Source organism: Podarcis melisellensis (assembly GCF_964234715.1).
Source record: "Podarcis melisellensis genome assembly, chromosome: 3".
NCBI classification, from domain to species: domain Eukaryota; kingdom Metazoa; phylum Chordata; class Lepidosauria; order Squamata; family Lacertidae; genus Podarcis; species Podarcis melisellensis.
The window spans coordinates 52,753,217-52,778,151 of NC_138530.1; the positions used below are offsets into that span (position 1 = coordinate 52,753,217).

The 24,935-nt window shown below is 41.7% G+C and overlaps 2 protein-coding genes across 2 annotated transcripts in view; one reads left to right on the plus strand and one right to left on the minus strand.

Moving 5' to 3' along the window:
* The window catches only part of IGF2R (insulin like growth factor 2 receptor), a 68,190-nt gene that overhangs the window by 41,287 nt on the left and 1,968 nt on the right, over positions 1-24,935 (minus strand). Inside the window, exons 2-15 of the mRNA XM_081906742.1 lie at positions 19,715-19,845; positions 16,043-16,167; positions 15,108-15,206; positions 14,251-14,383; positions 12,269-12,389; positions 10,756-10,873; positions 9,817-9,979; positions 8,127-8,301; positions 7,522-7,625; positions 6,170-6,331; positions 3,903-4,043; positions 3,587-3,733; positions 2,838-2,975; positions 1,607-1,748 (exon numbers count right to left, since the gene is read on the minus strand). Of these exons, the coding sequence (XP_081762868.1) occupies positions 1,607-1,748; positions 2,838-2,975; positions 3,587-3,733; positions 3,903-4,043; positions 6,170-6,331; positions 7,522-7,625; positions 8,127-8,301; positions 9,817-9,979; positions 10,756-10,873; positions 12,269-12,389; positions 14,251-14,383; positions 15,108-15,206; positions 16,043-16,167; positions 19,715-19,845 (1,899 nt within the window). The remainder of the gene's footprint in view (positions 1-1,606; positions 1,749-2,837; positions 2,976-3,586; positions 3,734-3,902; positions 4,044-6,169; positions 6,332-7,521; positions 7,626-8,126; positions 8,302-9,816; positions 9,980-10,755; positions 10,874-12,268; positions 12,390-14,250; positions 14,384-15,107; positions 15,207-16,042; positions 16,168-19,714; positions 19,846-24,935) is intronic.
* The window catches only part of LOC309367517 (proto-oncogene Mas-like), a 55,916-nt gene that overhangs the window by 15,099 nt on the left and 15,882 nt on the right, over positions 1-24,935 (plus strand). The window lies entirely within an intron of this gene.

Below are 24,935 nucleotides of genomic sequence, written 5' to 3' on the forward strand. Positions count from 1 at the left end.
TGCTGCTATTTGCACCAGTGCTCCCTACTCAAAGCCAATGTATTGTTTGCATACAGGACCATTGCCTACATTCTTCATGATGGTACCGGAGACTCCAATTGGCTATGCAACAGCAGCTCATGGGACTGGGTTCTTGGAACCATTTCCCACCTAACATAAAAGCCACCAGCAAAAATCAACAACAGGCTAAATCCGTTCTGGTTGACACAGGTACAACGTAAGGCATGGTTTCTTATTTACAACCGATAGGCATGCTATCGTCTATACAAATAGTACCTAGATGATGTGCATACCATTGAAATTATACATTTGAAGGGAAGTGCTAACTTATGCACATTCTAAGGTAAACTATTATCTATAGCTATAAAGTCATACCTCGGGATGAATACGGGTTAAGCATTTTCGGGTTGCGCTCCGCAGAGACTCGGAAGTAACGGAGCATGTTACTTCCAGGTTTCGCTGCGTGCACATGCGCAGGCCGTCAAAATGACTTCATGCGCATAAGCGCCAGAACATGACCCGCACACGTGCAGACACGGGTTACGTTCACTTCGGGATGCTAACAGGGCTCCAGATCCCGTTCGCATTCTGAGGTACCACTGTACTCCAGTTGATCAAACTTAAAATAGGATAATCCGGGTTCCAGAATAAGAATCAAGTAAATCTGTGTGCGCAATAAAGCTTTTATAGTTGCATTCCTTGAACAGAAGCATCCCCATCCAAAGTTTCAAGGCACAAGAATTTTGAAACACAGGTTAGCTAAAAAGCAGTTTTGACAGCTCAGGAGTGGGCTAAACCAATTAAGAAGTCAAACTTCCCATTGGCACAAGCCCTCAAAGAAGTCATTTGGACCCCAGATGACTTCCATATTTTCCTTTCCTCTCAACAGTTTTCCTCTTATGTGACTCTGTTTAAGGCCACATCAAGCTAGCAGAATCTTAGCAGTCAGAAGCCTCCTAAGAACATTTTTTCAAAAGTAAGTTCCACTGAATTTAATGGGACTAACTCAATAGTGGCGAGGGATTGCAGCAACGCAGTGCAATCTTGGGCATAAGTACTCAGAAATTACTCTCACTGTGTTCAACAAAGTGTGCAGCTTAATTACTACTACTATTAATTATTATTATTAATTACCGGTCCTTCACCCTAAGGTTCAAGGGCAGGTTCCAATAATTTAGTCACTATTGCATGGGTTCCTCAGTAAAGGTAAAGGATCCCTGGATGGTTAAGTCCAGTCAAAGGCGACTATGGGGTGCGGCACTCATCTTGCTTTCAGGCCAAGGGAGCTGGCATTTGTCCACAGCTTTCTGGGTCCTGTGGCCAGCATGACTAAACTGCTTCTGGCGCAACGGAACACCAGAGTACATGGAAACATTGTTGATCTTCCAGCCATAGCGGTACCTATTTATCTACTTGCACTGGTGTGCTTTTGAACTGCTAGGTTGGCAGGAGCTGGGACGGAGCAATGGGAGCTCACCCCGTTGCAGGGATTCAGACTGCTGACCTTCTGATCAGCAAGCCCAAGAGGCTCAGTGGTTTAGACCACAGCGCCAACTGTGTTCCTCAGTACACGCACAGAGCAGGAGAAGGCATAAACAACACTTACTTTTTCTTCACTTGACATGCCGCAGACGGTGACGCACACAACTGGTTTGACACGCTGCCACAAATACTGATGTAGAAAGTATAGTCACTTGTGTTTGCTGTGTAAGTGTGATGCATCAAAGGTGATAAGTCAAAAGAGAACCCTAAACAGAAATGAATGAAAATCATTTGTTCAGCACAAAAGTTTTAAAGACTGAGAGGTAAGATGGGCAAACATGATTTAATAGACTCCATGTGCTATCTTAAAACAGTTGCCCATAAATGATTCTAACACTCAAGTTTCACAAAGTATACACACACCCCACCCCCACTACACTTGTGGCAGTATGCATGCTTAAGGACACAAAACACCAGGTTTTCAATTTTCATTGCACTAGTGTAGTTGGATTTAAGAAAATACCAATGTAATGTTGCATTTTCAAGATTCTGTCACTGGATATGCAACTTGTCATATACCTTCTCTTCTAGGAAACAAAATGTACTATTTTTTAAAGGATAAATTATGTTTAATACATAAGATACAACAGCATTTGATTGTTTAACTTAAACTACCGGTATATGCTACATTTGACTTAACTCTTTCAAGGCAGCTTACAATAAAAACACAGAAACAGAACAAAAATACTCATGAATAGGATTCTGGGAGACCAGCAATAGAGGCAGCCCATCACAAAACATAAATCTAGGCCAGCAACAAAAACAAAGTTTTTAAATGAAAAAAAAACCACACCAAAACTTCTGGCCAAAGGCAGTAGAGAAAAGTCAGTATTAAAGTCTTTCCAGAAGGCCTCTGGCAGAGCACGACAGGCAATGAATTCCGAAGTTGTAGGATTCAGATTTGTTTTGGTTTTTTAAGAGATGGAAACAGCTCTATTCCTACTGCTTTGAGACAAGTGATGATAGATGAAAAGAGGGAGTTGAACTAGAAACTGGAAACTGTGACGCAGACCGAAATCCCATGCCCCAGTTGCCGCCTTACCATTTTCATAGAATCATAGAATCATAGAGTTGGAAGAGACCACAAGGGCCATCGAGTACAACCCCCTGCCAAGCAGGAAACACCATCAGAGCACTCCTGACATATGGTTGTCAAGCCTCTGCTTAAAGACCTCCAAAGAAGGAGACTCCACCACACTCCTTGGCAGCAAATTCCACTGTCGAACAGCTCTTACTGTCAGGAAGTTCTTCCTAATGTTTAGGTGGAATCTTCTTTCTTTCAACAGGTTACTCACCTGCTTGAGAGTCAGAGACTCTGCACTGGTCACCTTTTGTTTGAGACAGGACACAGGCAGCAGCAGTGTGCCATTCGAACTCATACAGGCACCCGTCGTACCCAGAACTAATCAAAACAGGAGCACTTTCCAGGTCACCTGGCAAGATACAGATAGTTATTAAACTGAACCACCAAATACACACTTCATTTTTCAAGAGACCAGTACTTGATCAGATACACAGATTAGTTACTGAAGCAAGCCAAGTGCATTACCTCAGAGGAGTCATTTTTGCATGTCCTTACACCCCCTCCCCAATTTAAAAAAAGGTGCAGGTACCATGGGAGATCTGCATGTATAGCAGGCACAGGGAGCCTCAGGCCAGAAGGCTAAATGTACCCCTCCAGGTCCTCCTCCTGCCCCTTGAGACTCTTCCCCCTAACCACTCCCCAGCCCAACATCCCTTTAGTGTTTTTGCCCTGCTGGAATGTGTGCCTGAACAGGAAGCGAGAGTGTGGTGAGTGTGTGTGTAGAAACTAGCCTACCATACAAAGGTAAATTTTACATTTATTGTTTTGACCACTTTTGCCTCTGGCCCTTCACCACTGGCACGCTGCCTCCAAATGTTGCCCAACAAGAAATGTGACCTTCAGGCTGAAAAATGTAGCCTGTCCCTGACTTAGGGACTTTACCACCACTGCTTTCATGAGGGTTTGCAGCTTGAGACTGAATCACCAGACCTTGGCTTTAATAAAAGCCAGAGTACTCACCTGGCTTGCATATGAGAATTATCTTTGTTTCAATTGTCTTTTTTGGTCGACACTCATCGCCACCCGAATAGTAAAGCTGGATATTCTCTCCAACTTTTGTGGGAGCAGACATAAACGTCCCTAGGTTTTTTGTGCTATTGTCTTCACCTAAAAAGAGCCACACACCAAACAAGAAATACAGATACTTGTTCTAGTGAGCAATCCAATGTATGTCCTTTTAAGGAATTACTATTTTATAATATCACATACACCATTGTATTCAGCTGTTGAATGTGGTTCTTTTAACGTGGGGAACTCATACAAGGAGGTTACTCACCAACTGAGCAAACAGATGCCTCTTCTGAACAGTTCACTGCCCCTCCTTTCTGAAGTACTTGGTGACAGACGTTTATGAAAAAACGTTTCTTTTCTGTTTCCACAGGGTTACCATCTACAGCTTCCCAATTCTGCTCTAACTCTAAAATTAAGAAATTGCATTTTAGATTAACATTCCTCTAAAAGCCATATTATCTGTAGTGTTAAAATTACAGATCGTTCCCCATCCCCGTCCAACAAATGAATGGCCATGTAGAAACTCAAATGCAGGTCAAGCCACATATTACTTCTAATATGTTAGAGTTAGAAACCACATTGGGTTTTTAATTTATTTACTTCGTACCAAGCACAGCCTCCTGCATTTTGATCAGGGGCCTGAAGCATGCAGGGAGGAAGGGTTCCCAGAATGCAATCCCAATTAAAATCTCTCTCTACACACACACACACACACACACACACACAGTGATTAGCCTTAAGGGAAAGATGCCATTGGCACCAATGCAGGTCTTCTTTCCTAAAGGCCAGCTCCTGCATTCTAATTTTCATCAGAACTTTGACTGGGAAGGAAAGTGTTAAGCCCCCCCACTCCCCCACACACACTACAGTCCTGTTGAAAATTTCTCCTTTCTCCATGCTTGCAATGGGGCAGGGTGTTTTTTTTTTGGGGGGGGGGGGGTTTAAGCCCGGGGTACTTGCAAGCCACAAACTAAAAAACCTAGTATCTAGTTTAGGCCCCATTACACTTACGTTTTGAACAATTATGGGTTAGTCTTTGTTAGTCTTTTCATGCAGTTAGTTCTTTGAACATAGTAGATTAAAGAGATTTATATCATGTATGACTTATACTCATGTTAAAACCCACCAAGAAGATTTAGTTTTTGCAGTAACTTGCTAATGCTAGGTGCAAGCAGAACAACTGGAAAAGGATTCCAGGCAAGACTGGCAGTGAAAATCTGATAGACCTTTTGACCTGGTATCAGGAATGCTGACTGATGGTGTACAACATATATTCTGTTTGTGGAAGACTTTCCCTAGGGAAGCACACCAGGCAACTTGACAGTTTCTGGGGGCCAAGCTAAGTCATTTTTATTTTCTCAGTCTTTTGGTGGTTAATTTAGCCTCTAGTATGATGGCTCATATTTTAGTGGGGTGCGGTAGGACTTGTCCTCCTCATTGCATTGCTGGATGAGCATTTTAGGAATTTTGAATAGTAACCCATTTTATATTTGGCTTTAAATTGATTTTATCTCTTTGTATAAAGCAACTAACGAATGCTATAAACGCCACAACACCACCAATGGAAATAATACAATTTATAGAGCTACTGAAACTGGGCTTTATATAAAATGCTACAAAAATTATACACAGGGTCTTGTAAAACCATTAAAGCGCAAGTAAAAATCATGTGCTTATAACTGAGAGGATGAAAGTCACCCAGGAAAAAAAGGTCCGAGAAGCATTAGTGTCCCTTGTAAGCTGGTTAGGGGGTTTGCGGTGCTTCTGAGCCCATTTGGGTGCCTGCAAAGACAGGCGATATCACTGGCCAAGAGTGTGTTTAAATGGAGTTGTAGTGAAAAATTCCAGAGAGAAACCTAGGAACTGATATAACCCCAGACTTTTATTACTGTAATGCACACTGATTCTTGAAGTTTAGTAAAAAATTGCAACAATCCCAAAATATGGTTAGTTTACCTCATGGCAGGACAAATCTGCCAAGGAGCATATTATATAAGTGCTCTAGCTCCAGGATCTCTGCTAGTTGCCCGATAGCTTAAGAATTCCAACACAATCACTGCGTTCCAACAGCCAGAACATACAAAGCCATTTTCTGCTGATATACCACAACTCTAAACTCCAACTCTAAACTCCTTTTGATTTGGAAAGTCACCAGCCTCCAATCTGTGACTGAACAGGCTAACATCCTGCAGTATTAACCTGCCAGTGGTACAGACTTCCGTTCACACAGAGGGACTTCCCCTCCTCTTCCCAGCAATGCATGTACCCCAAATCTGTTCTGGGGAGTTGGGGGATGTTGCTAAGCAAACTGGGGTGGGCTGGTTCAGGAATGGAGGAGAAAAAAGAGAATTCTCACCACCCACAGTCACCACCTGGAAGGAGTATAAGCCATTTAAGATAGCACTTAAAACAGCCCTATAATTACTGTTTTCAGGTTTAAAAAATTATTGGACATCAGAGATAAGGCAAAATGAACAAAAGTTTTAAAATGTAGCGCATATCTTAATGATATATATATTTTAAGTGCCATACCAGAATGACGAATCAGTCGTGTCAAGTCATAGCGTTTCCTTTTGTCTGTAACCATACAAGGAAGATCTTCTTTTGCTACACATGCGTATTTGGTCTCCCAGGTGAAGAAGTATGAGCAGTCTGTTTCTCCTGTAAACACTGGGCTTCCTTTGCCATCATTGTCTTTGAGAAGTTCATTAAAAAATAGGAAAATTAGGATAAGGAAAATATAAATTACACAAATTAAAGCATTTATATCCCACCTTCCATTAAAATATTCTCAGAGTGCCTTATAACTTATGATTAAAACAACAGCACTGGCAGTTTACCCGGAGCAGCTGAAAACCAGTCGAGAAACTATTAAAAACCCAGGGATACCCAATTTAGTGCTGGATTAGTTGATGTGGGGAGATGCGTCGCTAACCTGTTGGCTAACTGCCTCACCACAAAGAGTGAGGGCACCAAGAGGTGGAACTCTAATCCTGGGCAGGTTAATGTGGGAGCATGTACCGTATTTTTCGCTCTATAAGATGCACCAGACCACAAGACGCACCTAGTTTTTGGAAGAGGAAAACAAGAAAAAAAATATTCTGAATCTCAGAAGCTCGAACAGCAAAAGGGATCGCTGCGCAGTGAAAGCAGCAATCCCTCTTGCTGTTCTGGCTTCTGTGATAGCTGCGCAGCCTGCATTCGCTCCATATGACACACACATTTCCATTTACTTTTTAGGAGGGGAAAAGTGAGTCTTACAGAGCAAAAAATATGGTAATTCTAGCTTGAAAAGTTTTACTTCTCAAGCTAAGGGTGTACATTAAAGTACTGGGTACAGAACCATATACGGAATTTTAAGATTCTCTGAAGAATTAAGGGTTGTGCATTATAATATCTGATAGGTAAGAATGCAAGAATGGTGTTGGATAATTCAAAGAGCCTCTCTTGGCACTATGTTTCTGAATACCAAATGCTGGGAAATCATGCGTGGAGAGAGCATATTGTACTCTGGTCCTACTTGCAAGCTTCCCATAGGTTAGCCACTGAGAACAGTACACCTAAGAACCTCACAAGCAGAGTAAAAAAGCAAAATTTCTGCTGCTTTGCTCCCAATATCTGAACTCTGAGGAACATGCTACCTCTGAACATGAACGTTCTATTGCTCTCATAACAAATGCCCAGTTATATACCAATCCTCCATTAATTAGAAATCCTCTTCCCTACCAACATTTCTTAAATGCTTGTATAACTTTTAGACTCCAGAACAAAAGGAGCTATTAGCATTCAAGCGGTAGAGGGCTGTGGTGGGGCAGCTGCAAGTATTCTTGGAGGACACAGAATATTGCTCAAAGCGATCCATAGATAACTAGCATGTTCATTACCTGCCGTTTGATTGCATTCAAAGTTTATGACAGTCATTCGCTCAAATCCAGAGCTGCAAGGATCTCCTCCTGGGTATGTCAGAATGAGGTCTCCATCAGCATACCTGATTTCAAAAGCCAAAAGGGTGAATGTTCAAATATAGCGCATCTAATTTAAGGAAGAAAAAGAGCTCACCAGTGGCCCACACTCAATGGAAACCAGAAAAAGGTTCATTAGATGGGTATCACAACTCAAAAGAGGCAAACAGATTTCTAATTTGGAATGTTATCCATTTTAGCTCTACGTCTGTCTAAAAGATCTTTGTCTTCTTAAGGTCTTCTCTTCCAAAACTAAAAGCAGAAACTAGACCTGAGTCCAACAGGATTGTCGTCCACAAGACACTTTGAGTTAGTTGGTTAGAGCGTAGTGGCGATAACACCAAGGTTGCAGGTTCAATCCCTGTACAGGTGCATATTCCTGTATGGCAGAGGGTTGAACTAGATGATCCTCAGGGTCTCTTCCAACTCTATGAATCTAGAATTGCCAGGAACCAACAGTGCATGCAGGAACTTTAGTTCCTAACAAATACTAACCCTCAAAAACTGTTTTCTAATTAAGCACTCACCTGAGAGTTTGGTGGGTAAACCTTCCTGCCACTTTTTGCTGAGGAACAGCTGCATGTTTGACCTGGCACGCCGAAGCATTGGCATCACTGCAGTAACCTCCAGCTGCTTTGCCACATACATTCAGATAATAGGAATACTCTTCTCTGTCTTTAGCAACGTAAGGTGTGACATACGCTAAGGAAAGGAGGGTCGTGATGATTGAAGCACGTGTTTGGTAAAAGTATTTAGGTGACTGTACAGACAGAAACACACATTTACAGCCACAGAACATATGTAATCAGTTTACAGCCCTGCTAGCGAGCTGCTTGTGTTGTCATATCATACCCCACAAACTCACAGCTGCACGCTGTTCAGCTCTTTCCATTGGCTGCTTCATGCGAAAACGCCAAAAAACTTTCAACCACAATGTGACACAAACCACACATTTGGTTTATGCAAGTTAAGGATTGCAACTACAGATGCCAACACAATCTACAGCTCTCTTCTTCCTCACCGTCAGATTTAGACAGAGGCTCTGCCAACAGCTCACTAATCATGGTTTCAACATCTGGTGAGCAGTATCCAATTCTGAGGTTTTGCAATCTTAACGCGGGCATGTTGGTACAGTCCACACAAGACTGCATCACTTCTGGGTGGAGGGGGAAGAAACAGTGTCCAGACACCATGAGCTAAGAAGCTGGGTATTAGGGACTTACAACCTAGTTTTCTCATCAACAGTTTAGCTCCGGGGTCCCCAACATGGAGTGTGTGGGCACCACAACACTCTCAGAAACCTACTCTTGGTGCCCACCAAGGCCCTGACTCTTCAAATTTATTTTTAACCACTTTTATTCTTATTTGTTTTTGTTGTGGTAGTTGTAAATTTTGGGGGAGGGTTGATTTTTTTAGGTCTGAGTTTTGCTGCGAGCAGCCAGGGGCAGGGGGTAAGCGTGAGCAATTTTCTTCTGTGGAAAAGGGTATTTGTGGGGTGACCAAAATGTTGGCTTGATTTCCAAATGTGTCGTTGCTCCCAGAAAATTTGGCAAGCCACGTTTAACTTTTCCCATGCAGCAAACTATTTATACAAACTACAGCTGTGTCCTGGATTCAGCCACATCGGGCTGATTCAGGGGAATCTGGGCTTGGGACAAGTGAAGTCAGGCTGAAACAGTCCCAGGCCACCCAGCGTAACCAGGGGTGGAGAAGGGGGTGGGAAGGCTTCTGATTCCCCAGCCCATTCTCAGTCCTCTGGGATGCAGGTGCTCCTTTGCAAGACTCTTCCCGTCAGGAAAGCAGCTTGCAAAACAGCACCCCATAGGTTGGTGGATACTATTTTCCAAAGGTGCCTTGCAGAATTCCATCTCTCTCCCCTGGCCTCCTTACAGCCTGTTCCCAAGGATCTATTGCCACAGCAACTCCCTGGGCCTACTACTACCACTACACCTGGGCTGTAGAAAACTGGTGATGCTGGTACTATGGGAGGAGCAAGCAGGGAGCCATGGGAGAAGAGCACGTGGTCCCTGGGTTGGGGAGGCTATGCACAGCCTTACAATAAGGAACATTTTCAACACAGACCAATTTAGAAATAGTGCAACCCTATACAGGACTATACCACACATTAGCACCAATACTTCTTCCTCTACCATAGCTACTAACTTGGTTTATACTGATGCCACTGCTTCACTCTTAGAAAAAAAAGGGGGTGCTTACCTGGATTTTGTTTGAGGGGTGTCAAATTCACATAGATACCATGCTGCTTGCTGGTCAGGACACAGTTGTTACTCTCTAGGTAGTCTCTGTGACAGGCAGACTCCGTAACCCATTCAATCTCGTACTGGCAGTTACTTTGAGCAGTGAGTCTGGGACTTGTCACCTAATACAAAAGAAAAAAAAAAGTGTGCCCAGAAAGGGGAAGAGAAACTCCCTTGGGTTGGCTCCAATTTATAGCCCCCTACGAAGTTCAAAAGGCATATTTTGCATACACACAGACTCGCACACACAAGGTGTGGTGTATGGAGTAGATCCAAAACAAGACAAGCAACAGAGCTTGTAATTTTATTGTGTGGAAGAAGGAGGAAAGAGAAGGAGAAGGTGCTTCACTGAAATGCACCTCATGATGCTTCTAGACTTCTACCACTTTGTGTTGGACTAAGACCTGGGAGATCAGGGTTTAGGTCTCCCCCCCCCCCCCCGCCATGAAGCAGAGTGACTGTGGGTGATCTTTGGCCTAACCTACCACACAGGGTCGCTGTGGGGATTAAATGAGGAGGGAGAGAAGGCCACCTTGAGCTCCTTGGAGGAAACGGTTGAGAGATAAATGCAATGAACAAATAAATAATATCCCACTTTTAACTAACTTTTGCTTACAACAAGCCAGTTTCCCTAGTTTGTATGTTCGCAGACTAACCTATCATTTAGTTCATTTAGGCCACTGTATCCATGTTTTAAATGAAAATATAGAATAACTGAGTTCGAAGCTGGCTCAAAAGTAATGAACCCAACCTCCTGCCAATGAAGGAAATCCACTGCTACACCGTCCGTGACAGGGGGCCAGCCAAGCTCTGCTTAATAAACAACTTTAGGCCCAGGATTTTGTCGATCAGTTTCTGTCATTAAGCAACAGGATTTGAAACCCCAGGTATCAGTTACCTCTTTTTTCCTCCCCTCTGGGCACACAAAAGTAACAGTCACTGCTGGATCATGGTCACCACAGAAGTCAGGCCTCTCATTTGCATTGCTAATTTTGCTTTCGTATCTCAGGGAAAGCCTGGAAAAACGAAAAACGGGGGGGGGGGGAGTTTGAGAGAAGAGACCGTGTGAGACATGCAGAAACAGCAAGAGTGGGATTTAATACAGCTACCTTATACAGTGGTACCTCGGGTTACATATGCTTCAGGTTACATATGCTTCATGTTACAGACTCCGCTAACCAAGATACAGTACCTCAGGTTAAGAACTTTGCTTGAGGATAAGAACAGAAATTGTGCTCTGGCGGTGCGGCGGCAATGGGAGGCCCCATTAGCTAAAGTGGTGCTTCAGGTTAAGAACAGTTTCAGGTTAAGAACGGACCTCTGGAACGAATTAAGTTATTAACCCGAGGTACCACTGTACTTTTAGCTTATCAGCTACACTGGCTCCCAGTCCATTTCAGACTACAATTCAAGGCACTGGCTACATATTTTGGAAAGCGGTTTGTTCATCTGTTCTCCCTAGATTTGGGTGTATCTTGAGATATCATCACAAAACTCAGCATGAGGGTTCCCAAGGTGAGGGAAATCATCTTTGTTTATGTTTAGATGCCGGAAGCCATTTTGAATCAACATGTTGGGCCAAAAGGTGACTTTGGTGTGATTTCATTTGATTTTGGGCTTGCCAGGTCCAAACTCACAAATTATACTATCCATTTAAAAATCACAATATTTTTCATTTTTTACAATTTTCTGGCAATGCCGGGCACTCCCCGCTAGTTACCTACAAAGCCCAAAATGTCTTGGGACCAAGATGCATGAAGGACCACCTCCTTATGTGAATCTCCATTTTTCCAGCTCAGCTGTTGCTGTGCAATTGCTTTCTGAGGCAAGGCTGGTGGCAACATTTGGGAGAGCTCTCCAAGGTGGCCCTCCATGTGTGGAATTTCCTGTCCCAAGAAATTACCTTTCTCTTTTTAATCCACCAGCAGATGAACATATTTCCCTTCATACAAATGATTGATTCAACTGCTGCTAAAGGAACTGAATTGCAAGCGCCATCTTCGTGTGCTTTTTACCGTTTGTTTTAATGGCTGGATCATTGTTGCTTTGTTGGTTGATCTCCTATTTTTATTTTTATTTTCATTTTTAAAATTATATGCAGGTTTGTTTTAACAACTTTTGATTTTTTTTATGAGTAACAGTATTTATTTTTACAAACAAATGTCTACTGTTGTATTTGTAATATGCTTTGAGCAACTCTTTTGTGAAAATCAAAGCAGGACACAAACTTACTAAGAAGACTAATAAAATTTAAATACTAAAAAGTTTCTAGATCATGCTTTTATAAGTGGTTAGCTGACTACAATTCTCATAATTCCTGACTGCTGGCCATACTTAAGGGGGTCAAAAAGCACTGTAGGGGACCCGGTTTCCTCAACCTGGTTTAAAATACCATAAGACTGAAGTCATACCTGTTTTTATCAAGCTGCTTGAGCTGTTCTTTAGGATGTCCCAGGTCAAATGCATGACCATCCTTCAACAGGCAAGCTGAACTGCCCTCTGGACAGCCCTTGCCTTCAACAGAGGATTTTCCTGTCAATACAATGTTTATATAAGAAATAAGACCATAGGTAAGGTTTCGGAAGGATGTTAGGGCAAAGTCTTCCATTTAAATCTTTAGATGTAAACTTAATTTTGACCATGTAGTACATAAGAATAAATGGGACGAGGAGACTGCTGGGCCAGACTGAAAAATCAAAGCTACAGAAATCAAAGACTATCTTTACATATAATACCCACTAAGCTGGAGGAGTAGGCAATAATTATCTTAACATCTTTATGGTTGCAGAAACATTCTAGAATGGCAAAAGGTACTGTGTTCAAAATACCCAGAGTGAAAAAAATTAAATGCACCCAATATCTGCATGCACAATGCATATCAACAACAGTTCCTGGTTGAATGGCTCTCTAGAAACAATACTTCAGAGAATATGAACAGTCTTTTAGTAACTCTCGAGTTACGTCTTACTGTCCTAAGAGGGGTAAGCTTTACAAACTAGTATTACCCCAGTGATCTGTTAAAAGTTTGGAATAATCTCAACTCCACATATTATCCTTATTTGGCATCGTTTCCTAAAACTCGCAAGCTTTTACCAGTAACTTAAGATGGGCAAAGCCAGTTCTAATAAGGTGTATTGATCCATCTACTAATGATTGATCTATTATCTGCTAATATCAGAAGCTGAGCAGGGACATAGATGACCTTTTACTTTGTTTTCTTCAGCATTGTGTTAGAGAGGAAATGTCGGGACAGTAACTTGGAAAACTGACCGCATTTGAACTACAGATCCTATAACAATCACGTACAAGAGGAAATCTGGGAATGAGTGTAGTTCAGTAGCAGAACATCTTTTTTAATAACAAAAGGCCGCAGATTCAAATTCCTAGTACCTCCAGGTATGGCTGGAAAAGAGCCCTAACCCAAAACCTTGGAGAGCTGCTGCCCAAGTCAGCAATACTGAGCTACGCGGTCTGACTTCATATAAGGCAGCTGCCTGTGTTCCACTGTTCCTCTAGAAAGCCTAACAAATCTTAACTGTAAAAAATAAATAAATTATGGTGCACACAATGCAACAGAGAATTTAGGAATGTTTGGACACAGGAGATTTGTTTTCTATGTCTCTTAAACTGAGGAAGTCCATTGTAAAATTATTTTTGGGGGAAGCTCAGTCGGCACAGCATGAGACTCTCAACTTTATGGTCATGGTTTGAGCCCCACATGGGGCAATAAGATTCCTGCAATGCAGGGAGTTGGACTAGATAACCATCACGGTCCCTTCAACTCTACCATTATTTGATTCTAACACATGGAGGCTGGAAAAAAGGTTACTCAGGCGTATCTTGGTTCATATTTGAAAGGTCTGAGACAATACTCTTTTCTGAATGCATCTGAGGTTTGACTGTTCAGATGCATTCAAGATTCCGCTAGGAAAGTAAATGCGCTCTTAATCAATTAGAGATGTGAAAGCCTGGTGGTGGGGACAGAAAAACTGAGGGGAATCTCTGTTCTTAATTCTGACCTTAAGGGGGAAAAGCAGCAGCATCTCATTCCATCTATATAACCACGGCAATGGCCCATTTGGAAAATGTATCCCAAAAGAAAGTCTCAAAAAAGAAGAAGAAGGTCATTATAGTCAATACAAGATCGTGTAAAACAGTATCATGATGCATCTAGTAAAATATTTTAGTGGCCCAAGGAGTCACCAGATACTGCAAAGTACTGACTAGCAAAATAATTTTCAAAAAGAAATTAAGCATGCTTCAACCTGTTTAAAAAAAATGTATCAGACTGTTCACAGGAAGGTACGCCTCAAGTTTCTAAGGGGAAAACGTGACTCAGATGAAAAACAAAAAGCAGGCATATTAGACACACAATGTATGCCAAGGTTCAGACCTATGTTTCTGCAGACGTTGATGTAGAGCTCCACGTCATCATCCGAGTCCTCTACCAAGTATCCTCCAGAAGTTTTAATCAGTGGGTTCAAGTCACGTTTCCTCAAGTCTCCATCAAATACGTAACAAGGCACCTAGAAATTAAATCACACTAATGACATGCAGAAGAGAAAGCATCACACCATTTCGGAGACCATTTCACACATTTCAGGAAAGAATCCCGATAGAGACACTCCCATTGGAGACCTGCCTATGGAAGAATCATGCTTCAACATGTATAGCTGATGTAGATATTGCATAAAGTTTTGCTGAAATGGTTAGGTAAGTGCCTTGCTGCCAATGAAAATGTGCATTAATTCAAGGTACTGGTTATATAGCTCACCAGTGGAACCAGGTTGGGACTAGAATGCTTAGAAGTATACATTAGGCTAGTCAAGGCTCCATTGTCCCAGAAGGGTCCATTGCAGCCTGGAGCCCTCTTTGACTGCTCTTTACTGCCATTATGATTTGCTCACTAGGGAAACAGGGCTGAGGAGCAACCACACCCACCTCCCTGTGTTCGCCTGCCCTCTTCCCGTTCTTGCCGTTGCCACTTGCTCTCTTGCTTAGCACTGAGCATGAGGTTGACAACTTTCCTTGTGATGTGGGTCCCAAGTGGTTTCCAAGCAGTAACCCTGTGCAAGAGTTTTTTAACAGGTGGGTGGGACAAGCCACCAATCATGTGATGTCATATGATTGGCAGGTGACATCACCACCCTCCTTTCAACTTTGACCCATGAGACTGATCCTGATCAGGACCTGGCATGTGGAGCCAAAAGAGTTCCCCACTCCAGCACTCCAGCCTAGAACTTACATTACCTCTTCAGTTGGTTTAAACAAATCTTTCTTGCAGGCCACATATGTCTTCCATTCAAAGTAGTGCACACAACTGGTTGAAGTCACAAATTCTGGGGAACCCTGATTAAGAAATTGACAAAATACAAAGTGTGCTGTTACTCATTATTAAACCAAAAACAGAAAGCTTAATCGTTCAAACGGGTAACAGAAACCAATTACCTAGAGCTAGAACAAGAACACTCTAGCAGGTAATTAGTTGCTGAATGACTTTTCGTTGGCAAGTTGGCAGATATGGAACGAAGCCAGGAATATGAAAGTAGATACACATAGTGTACCACAAACTAAGGTACTTGGAATAACAGGACAATTAATTAGAATTCGGGTTCTCAAATACCTTCTCAGATGCACTTTTATTTCCCGATTATACATGAAAAACATGCCCCAGTAGCCCAACTTTTTATAGATCTTAATTTTAAGCTGCTCTGGCAGTCAGTTAACGTTGGCTGAGAAAACAGGTGTAACTAAAATACAATACATCTTACAGTCAACCCGTGTGCATAGACTGATTAACTGTACAGTTACTGAGAGATAAAAACAAACATTTGGTTTGGGTATCCCTTCTAAACAAAGCCCATGCACTCCAGAAGAGCCAAGGAAACACAATATACAGGTAGCTTTATAGCAGAAAGAATCTATAAATTAAAAGTAACAGATACCATATTGAAAGAAATAAAGCATATGAATTGACACTAAGTCTTTAAAATATAAAAATGCATTTCTCAACATGTTTGTATATTCCTATTGTGATTTATCAATTATACTTTTGTATTGGTTATCATGTTCAATGTTTTAATAATAAAACTTAGTTTTCAAAAACACATTTAAAATTGAGGAAAATATGTCCTTGCATATATTTTTATAACAAGAAAGGTTTTTGGCAATAATGCCATACTGACCAGAGTCTTCCCACAATAGAAATTAATGTTGCTTTGTAATTTGTGCTCGGTTCCTTGCTGTCTACAAGTCTGTGTAGTGTTGAACTCCAAGAGCAGTTTAGAACTTCTCATCAACGAGGAATCCCCTAAACAAAGCAACAACAAAGTCAAAATATATTTATACCCCTGCCTTTTATTGTGTAAGACTAATAGAAGCTTGGGCCAAATTGGATTTGCCAATCCACACAAGCCTTCCGTAATCCAATTTTAACCAATTCAGAACTGATACTTTGAAATAGATCTTCTGTAATTCAGAGGGTAAATGCCTATATTTCAAAAGCTTAGTACAGGGCATATTGTAGTTTTTTTTAAAAGAAAAAGAAAAAGCCCACCTGATATTCACTTACAGAAAACACATTTGTCTTGATTACCTTTATGTGCAAAGATTGAGCTAAATATGTTTTGGAGTAGTATAACACCTTCATGAGAAATCTCTTTAGGTTAAGAATGGATTGAACAACACCTACTGCTGAAAGTCCCATTAACCTACTTTCATTCCTCTGATCTCTTGGCCACCCAAGAGCAGCCAGCAGAACTCCATGCTTGTGCAACGGGGTTCCCCTAGATCCATCCCTTGCGAAAACCCTCAGTACCCAAAGCAAAGATGCTCCCAAGGAATGAGAACCCTTTTCAAAGGTGTGGGATGAGCTACAAGGGGCTGTAGGGGGTGTAAAACTGGAAAGAATTCTGCAGGGATACTTGTGTACATGGAAGGGTCTTGCCCTGCTTTGGAGCCAAGCCATATGGAAGCCATATAGAGCAGAACAAGGACACCCCCCTCAGCTAGTCCTTGTTGGCAGGGAGAAACATGTGGGTTTTGACCTTGAATGAGGAGGCTGGCTCGTGACTTAAGAAGCATTTTAAAATATCAAGGAAACATCTATCTCTATTTCATCTTTCTAGCGTTGAGGAAGTTTAGCTTTCGTAATGAAGAGCATCCAGTCAGGTGAGCCTCCACCTGCAGTCTGATGCAATCCAGCTTCGCTGCCTCTGTGCAAAGTAGGCCTCTGTTCTTTTTTCTTCTTCTTATTTTGGCATACAGCCAAAACAAGAAGCTGGAGCTATTCACTCACCTATCTAGATCACACCTTTCCATTAAAGGTGCTCGAGCCAGCTAATGCAACAAACACAACAAAAAGGAATAGGAAAATCCAAATAGAAGGCTCTTAAAATCATCCATAAACACACGCACACGCGTTAAAACCAATCGAGACACACATTGTATGAATCAGAGGCCCAGCTAAATAAAATGTATCTGCCTAGCAAGCCCACCATGAAAAACTGAAGCCTAGTTCTTCCCAGGTGGGTCTAGGCACAGTCTTCAGTCATCTGACTACAATGCATTCTTAGCCTGCGGTCATGTATTCTGTAAGTGCACAGAAGACCCTGCTGGGTCAGGCAATTGTCTCATGCAGACCAGCATCTTGTTCTCACCGTTGCCAACCAGATATCTGTGAGAAACCTGGGAGGAGGACCCTGTGGTTTCCTGCAAAAGAAATGCAGAAACATGCTGCCTCTGACCATGGAGACAGGGCATAGCTTTCATGGCTAGTAGCCACTGACAGCCTTATTCTCCATGCATCTGTCTAACGCCATAAAACTAGGAGCACAGTGTCTGTGGGCAGCACCCCGTTTTTTAATTATATCATGGTTTTAGCAAAGGCTAAATCATGGGAGGCATGAATTTCTCCTCAGTGTCTCATTTCCCCATGTTAGTGCACACCCATGTATTTGCCAAGGAGTTTTGAAGAAGTCTTTAGCGTGCCATCCAGAAATACTTGTGTACAAGTTACTTCTATAAAATTCCCTCTCCTTTCGTCTTTTTCGTTCTCTTGTGACTATGGCCAAGTCCAAAGTCAGTGAAGATGCTCAGCAGAACATAGCTAGCATCACTGCTGCAGCTTGGACTTTTGCCAACTCAGAAAGAGTGAAAATAGATTCGATTTTTGACTGGCTCTGCCAGGACTATTAGGAGTTATATACTGCTTAAAAGGAAATCAACTCCTTTCATTATTCCACAGTCAGGAGCAAGAGATAGAGACAGTCTGCGGCTATGAAGGTCAATAGTTCTCTTCTTCCCCACCCCCGAGAACAAGATACTGGCTCCAAAACTCAGCTTACATTGACAAGTAAGAAGTCTAACCCTCTATAACAGCTGCCAAGGAATGTCCTTGAAATCATCCAGAATTAATATGCTCTCGAGGCCTAATTGCAAAATTAGAAATGTTCTATAGGATGTGTTATATTTGAAATTGAAGTCCAGAGGTTGGAGGATGGTAATTTAATAAAAGTGTATGGCTATTTTTTAATCACCACAAAATGCAAAAAATATTACATATACATATACTGTATATACATGACCACCAGACGCCATTTCAGGATGGGCGTGGGTAAGTAAAAATAAAAGAGTAACGGGATTGGATCCCAACCTGGTGCTCCAGGACTGCCTCAATTCACAGAAGTTACTGGGAAAAGGTTCCCACTGGAGGAACACAAGGGAGAATCCATTTTCAACCCTTTCCCTTTCCCCTGCAGCCCCCACCCCCTCAGCTTTTCACAGTGTTCTGGTGTCTCAACCAACCCTCCAGAGAAGCGAGTCAGGAGGCATGGGGAAAAGGAAGTTGGGAAAAGTTGCCTTTCCCCTTCTTCCAGCATGGAGTGGAATTCAGTGCTGAGGGTCTCTATATTTTGTTTTTCTTACAGCCACCTTGGAGGTGGTGTGCCACTCATCTCCTTTTAAAGCAAGTAGCCCCCCCAATCTCAAGAGCATATTTCAGGGTGAAGTGGGAGTATGGAGTAGGTGATGAAGGCAAAGTCTTGTTGCACAAGCAGAAGCCTGTTCTGCAGGCAGATCAACCTATGGTTCCTTCCAAGGAAGAGAGGGACAGAAAAAAGCTTTTTACCCACAGCTTCAAGCTTTCTAGAACTTTTACATCTTTATCCACCATCCCATCACTAGTCAGCAGTTTAGGGATAGTGTGTGCTGCTTGTGTAACACTTTAATTGGCTCATGGCAGAGAAATGGATTTTATGAAGCTTCTAGACTGAGCTGGTCATGTCACTCCCCTCTCTCTGGACCCATTTTGGGGAGGGAGCCAAGACATGTAGAAGGAATAACAGGAGCGAACTAAATCCTCATTCTCAAGGAAAGTTAGATCACAAGGGTTGAGAAAAGCCAGCTGGCTCCTAGCATCACGTAGGTTATGCGGCAGATGAGAGACCAGGGCACCCCCAAAACAAAAACTCTGCCCACATACCCTGCCTGCTGCTGCAAGATTTCATGTGAACAAACCTTAGTGGATTGAATTATTTCTGCCTGCTCAAATTGCTGGCTGAAAACAGAACCAGACTGAACTTTAGGATGCCAACCCGCATACACATGCATTACAAGCCAGGAAAGAAAGGATAGATTCATTTTAAAGCAGTCCTTATCAGTTTAAGCCATTCTCCTCCCTTTGCACACCACACCCCAAAAGTCAACTGCTGCAAAGGGCAGGCGATACAGCTCACCAGCAAGAACATGAAGCTTTCAGGACAAGGAGAGAAACCTTGAACACAGTCACACGCAAGAGAATTTAATGGGTGGTGTTTCACATTTTAACATCCATATAGCAGACAAACCTCTGGACTTACCTACTGAGAAACTGGCATTGCTTTTTATGTCGTATGCACAAATGGTACTCGACCCTCCACAGCCTGTGGCACTACCACAGAGGTTGATTTTGTAGTGTACTTTATCTGGATCAACAGCTTCCCACGTATAACTGAAAAAGAAGAGTGGGAGGGAGGTACAGTGAATATGTGCTGCCAAACTACATGTTTCAACAAAATAAAAAAAATCCTTCCAGTAGCACCTTAGAGACCAACTAAGTTTGTTATTGGTATGAGCTTTCATGTGCATGCACACTTCTTCAGATACATGTTTCAGCCCAGGCTACTCATCATCTTAAATCTAGCAAACCTTTTCTTCATATTTAACACACACCCCTCCCCCCAATGAGCTTTCCAGAACACTGTCAGCAATGCAGGGAGATGCAACAACGGACATCTTTTTGATAAGGCACATTTCAGATTATATTCTGAAGCAGTTTAACCAAAATAAAAATTCATCTTCACTAAACACATGCAAACCATCTATTGTCACCTCAAAAACATGGAACAAACTAAAAGTTGTGAAGTGCCCTGTGATCTTCAGATGAAGGGTGGAATACAAATTTATTTAATAATAATAATAACAATAACAACAATAACAACAACAACAACAATAATAACAACAATATGGTGAGGATGTATTTTTTTCTGAAATTAGCATTTAATGCTCAGGAATGTAAGGCACTGCTTTCCATAGAGGTCCAGCTAGCTTCAGTATTTCAGTCCTACCTAGAGACACCAGGGATCAAACCTGGGAACTTTTGCATGCAAAATATATGCTCCACCTACCACCAAGCTACAGCCTCTTTCCCAGAATGTCATAGAACAGTGTTTTTCAACCTTTTTTGGGCAAAGGCACACTTGTTTCATGGAAAAAATCACGAGGCACACCACCATTAGAAAATGTTAAAAAAATTAACTCTGTGCCTATATTGACTATATATAAAGTAATTCTCTTGAATAGGAATCAAATAAACAAAAAAGAAAGTATTTTATAATTACTTTATTATGAAATAGTAAGTAAACAGAAATATGAAAAATTATAAAATACTTTATTTTTAAATCTTTCAAATTTTTCAATTTTTCCCACGGCACACCAGGCAACATCTCGCGGCACACTAGTGTGCCGCGGAACAGTGGTTGAAAAACACTGTCATAGAAGATTGGCCATTAGTTCAGAGGGACACTCTTCCAGCTGCAGTTAATATTTCAATAACAAACTTCTAAGTAACTATGTACAAGGAGGTAGCTAAACAGATGTTTGAGGACTAAACTCCCATCATCCCTAACCATTGGCCATGATGCCTGGGACAGATGGGTGTTGGGAGTGAAACAACATCTGGAGGGCCACAGGCCCCGTACCCATCTAGAGGAAAACATCAGACAAAGGATTCAACGTTTCTTACAGAAGATAAAAGCAAGTAGTTATTGAGAACTGTAGTGGCACTTAACACTTCAATTTTCACATTTGTGTTTATTGAACAACAGGTCCTGTTCCCCCTGCATGTGAACATATTGACCCTTGGAGGCATATGTATTTATCCCAGTGCTGTCACCCGTACAATATTCATAGGCGCTCTCATCTCAGGAGCCTTAACTATATTGGCCTGACTAACGTCATGGGAGCTGCTTCTCCATGGAAAGCCCCCAGCAGCTGAAGTCGTGTTTAAAATGACTCAATTAATCAGACAAGAACTTGGACCACACGAGTTTCATCTATGCAATCTGACACGGAATAAACATTCAAAAGCCGTATACTTTCCCCTTTTTTTAAAAAAAAGGTTGGTGTTAACAGAGAGAAAAAGCTTTCAGTTTCCAGTCCCAAATCATGAGACTTCTAGTCAACTGGAATGTATTTGTTTTTGCCCCTGACACAAAGGCAGACAAAGGGAAGTACAGGCTACTTAATGCTGTAAGCAATTCTACAGTAGTCATGGCCCCCTTCTCACCAAGGGAGCCAACCTGACTCAGAGCAGCATTGCTTGTAGGGCTGGGCATTTGACTGGCCCAAAACAATTCAGTCAACTGATGGTCAAAGTACTTAAAACAGCATCAGAAGAGAATACTTTTAAATCAAAAAGTCTGAGACCTGTGCTCATTACAAAAGCAACTTAAATTGTTAACTGTTTTGCCATGGGCCCACAGATCTTAGCTAGCCCGGGTAGGCAAGCAGGGTCACCAAGTCTGCCAAGGTCTTGTTCCCAATCTCACATTGTGACAATGGTCACCATCCTTGGTTCCAAGAAAAGTATTTACCCAGATGCTAGTGAGGCACACAGCACCGATATTGGACCAGATGCACTCCTGAGCACATTTAAAGTGGCTATGCTGAACTTGAACCCACTGAATGGTTTGTGGTCAGGTTATCAGAAGAAGCCCTTTCACTGGTACAAACCTGCCTGCACTCCGAGATAAACTCCAAGGTCCTATCTCTAAAAATCAAAGATACTGAAAAGGTTGCTTCTCTGGAGTCTTCCATTTGCAGCCCCACATTTGTGGAAACTCCCTCCCAGGCACAAGACAAGGTCTTTCAAGTAGCACCCCCCCCCCACCCCAGTTTGTGAACTCTCACCCAAGTGATATACAAATGGCCCAATCAGCACAAGCTTTTGAAACTCACTTATTTCAGATTGTTTTTTCTTAACGGTAGAAGGTTTGGCTGCACCCCAAAGGCACACTCCTCCATTGTTTCCCGAGACAGATGGCTATCGGCAACAACAACAAATGGTGCTGATTTTGGAAATCGTTTTAAGTTGTTACAGCTAATATATTATAATAGTCTATTGTTTTAGTTAGACTACTATTTGAAATAATTTCAACTGAAATATAGATGGCATTTTATACCCAAAATGATTTGTCATTTTAGGTAAGCTGCCCTGTGAGGGCATTGCCCAAGCAACAGCCTAGAAATGTTTAAATAGATGTGTAATGTGGGACTTTTAGGTGACGCTACAAAAGATTAATAAATGGGGTGCAGGAGACGAGGGCCTGTGCGGAGGTAAGGGGAGAAGTTATGGGAAGGCAGAAATGTGAATTAAGTCCAAAAATAGTGCACTAGGCACTGGAACAGATATGGACAAGAGTCACTCTCCATCCACTCTACCATAAGACCAGCTCCATCAGATTTCTCCTGCCACTGTCATCTCTAGTAGCCATTCCATCAGGCTATAGGACAAGGAGACATACAGTATAGAACTGCAAGCCCTCTGCTGTAACACCAACATATTTTTACTCCTCCTCTCCTTGAAATCTTTCAATTCCTGCTAGTCATTACGATAATTCTGTAACTAACAAATGGTGCCCAATATTGCTTTTCTGTCCTCCCTCCCAAACTGCATCTACTTCAACAAGGCATCTAACAGCGAGAGATTCCCCCCCCCCCCTTAATCTATAACAGCATTGCAAAGCACCACTGAACTGCATGAGGTCAGGGCTTAACTTTCTAAATATTCCCCCTTCAAAAAGCTGCAACCCATCCTAAATGGGAAAATATGGTAGATTGCCCTCCGTAATTTTGGGTTTGATCTCTCTTCTGGAAATGTAACGTTAGTAGTGGCGTAAATCTGCCTATTTGCACTGTGTTGGATTTCAACACATTGTGGATAGTTAAAATTTATCAGAAGCATTTATAGATTAAATTTTAAAATGTGGCTTTACACTAAAGTTTGTATATTGTTCACATCTTGCATTTAAGAAGCAATGTTCTAAATATTTCAATATTGCTACCTCAGAAAAGAGTATAATTGGAAAAATCCCAAAGACTCCACACTGAAATTTACCAAGGGAGAGCATATTTAAAATGCTGCCAGGAAAACAAGAAAGAACAGGACATATCCAAACAAAATACCATATAGATATATATTTTTTAACCAAGAAAATATAGTCAGTTATGTAGGCAGTTATGAAAGATCATGAAGCTGTAATTGCAAGCTGACACGCAGAAGATTGGCTAAGGTGAAATTAAGTGCTGGTACCAGTGGTGTTGAATTTAGAATATTTCTGTATTTTCCAAGTTTCAACAATTTGTTTTGTTGTTGCTGTTTTGTTTTTGGTAAACATCACTACTTATATATATTTTTCCTGAAAACAAATGATACTGATAAAGACACATCAGTTCATCACCAAGTCAGTCTTAATCTTGACTCAACCAGGCTTTTTGTTAATTTCTGTTCTGTGCTCAATTGCAAGCCTGCAGGCACATGCCAAAATTACCTGCATGTTCTACTTTATACAACGGCAAGGTTGGAATTGCTGGTACAGCATAACCCAACAGTTTCATAAATATACACAGAGAGAGACCAACCCACTTGCATTGGAATACTACACAGATTCTCTAAAGCAATGAATTGCTTTATTCATTGGAAAAATAAAACAAAAAACCTTTTCAGTAATATCCTGAAGGTATACAGCTCACCTCATTCACACAATGAGCCACTCTTTGTGTGGAATGCATTTTTGCACACATAAAGAGTGCTTTTCCGACTTAGTCCTGAACAAAATGTACTCCAAGTATAACCAATTTCTTGCTTTGGTTTAATAATGTATCAACAATTCAACATGGTAGCCTCTCTCCACTTCCACGCAAAAATCAACAAAGCAGAAGAAACAGATTGTAGTGTAACATAGTGGCCAAAAGACAAAGCCAAGAAATCAGTGCAGTCCCCAATTCAAATGTCACTTCTGCCATGAACTCAATGGGTGGCCTTACTCAAGCATTCTTCTGTCTGCGTATCCCCATTTGCAATATGGGGATAACTGTTATAGCTGCTGAAGGCCATCTTTTATAGCAAGGCAGGAAATACGGACAAACCATTCTCTAAAGAATCAGTTACTTGCAAACAGTCAAGAGTTGCTGAAATTTCCACACTGGCAGGGATTTATTAAAGAATATTCTTCTGAACAGACAATTCATCTGCAGGGATAGGATCTGAAAATATACTATTTAAGGATGGAGTGCATGGAGAAGATGAAACAAAAGGAAGCAAAGAGTTTAGTTGTGTTGGTTTGAGGCAGCCTTCATAGGGCTACAGCAGTGATCTTCTGGGATTGTAGAGCAACCTCAGCTAATTGAGACATGCCTAAACCTGCCTTGTATCAGTGTAAAAAAAATTATTAAAGAGATGTAAGATGGGAAAGATCATAGCTCAATGGTAGAGCATCTGCTTTGCATGCAGAAGGTCACAGGTTCAATTCCTGTCATCTT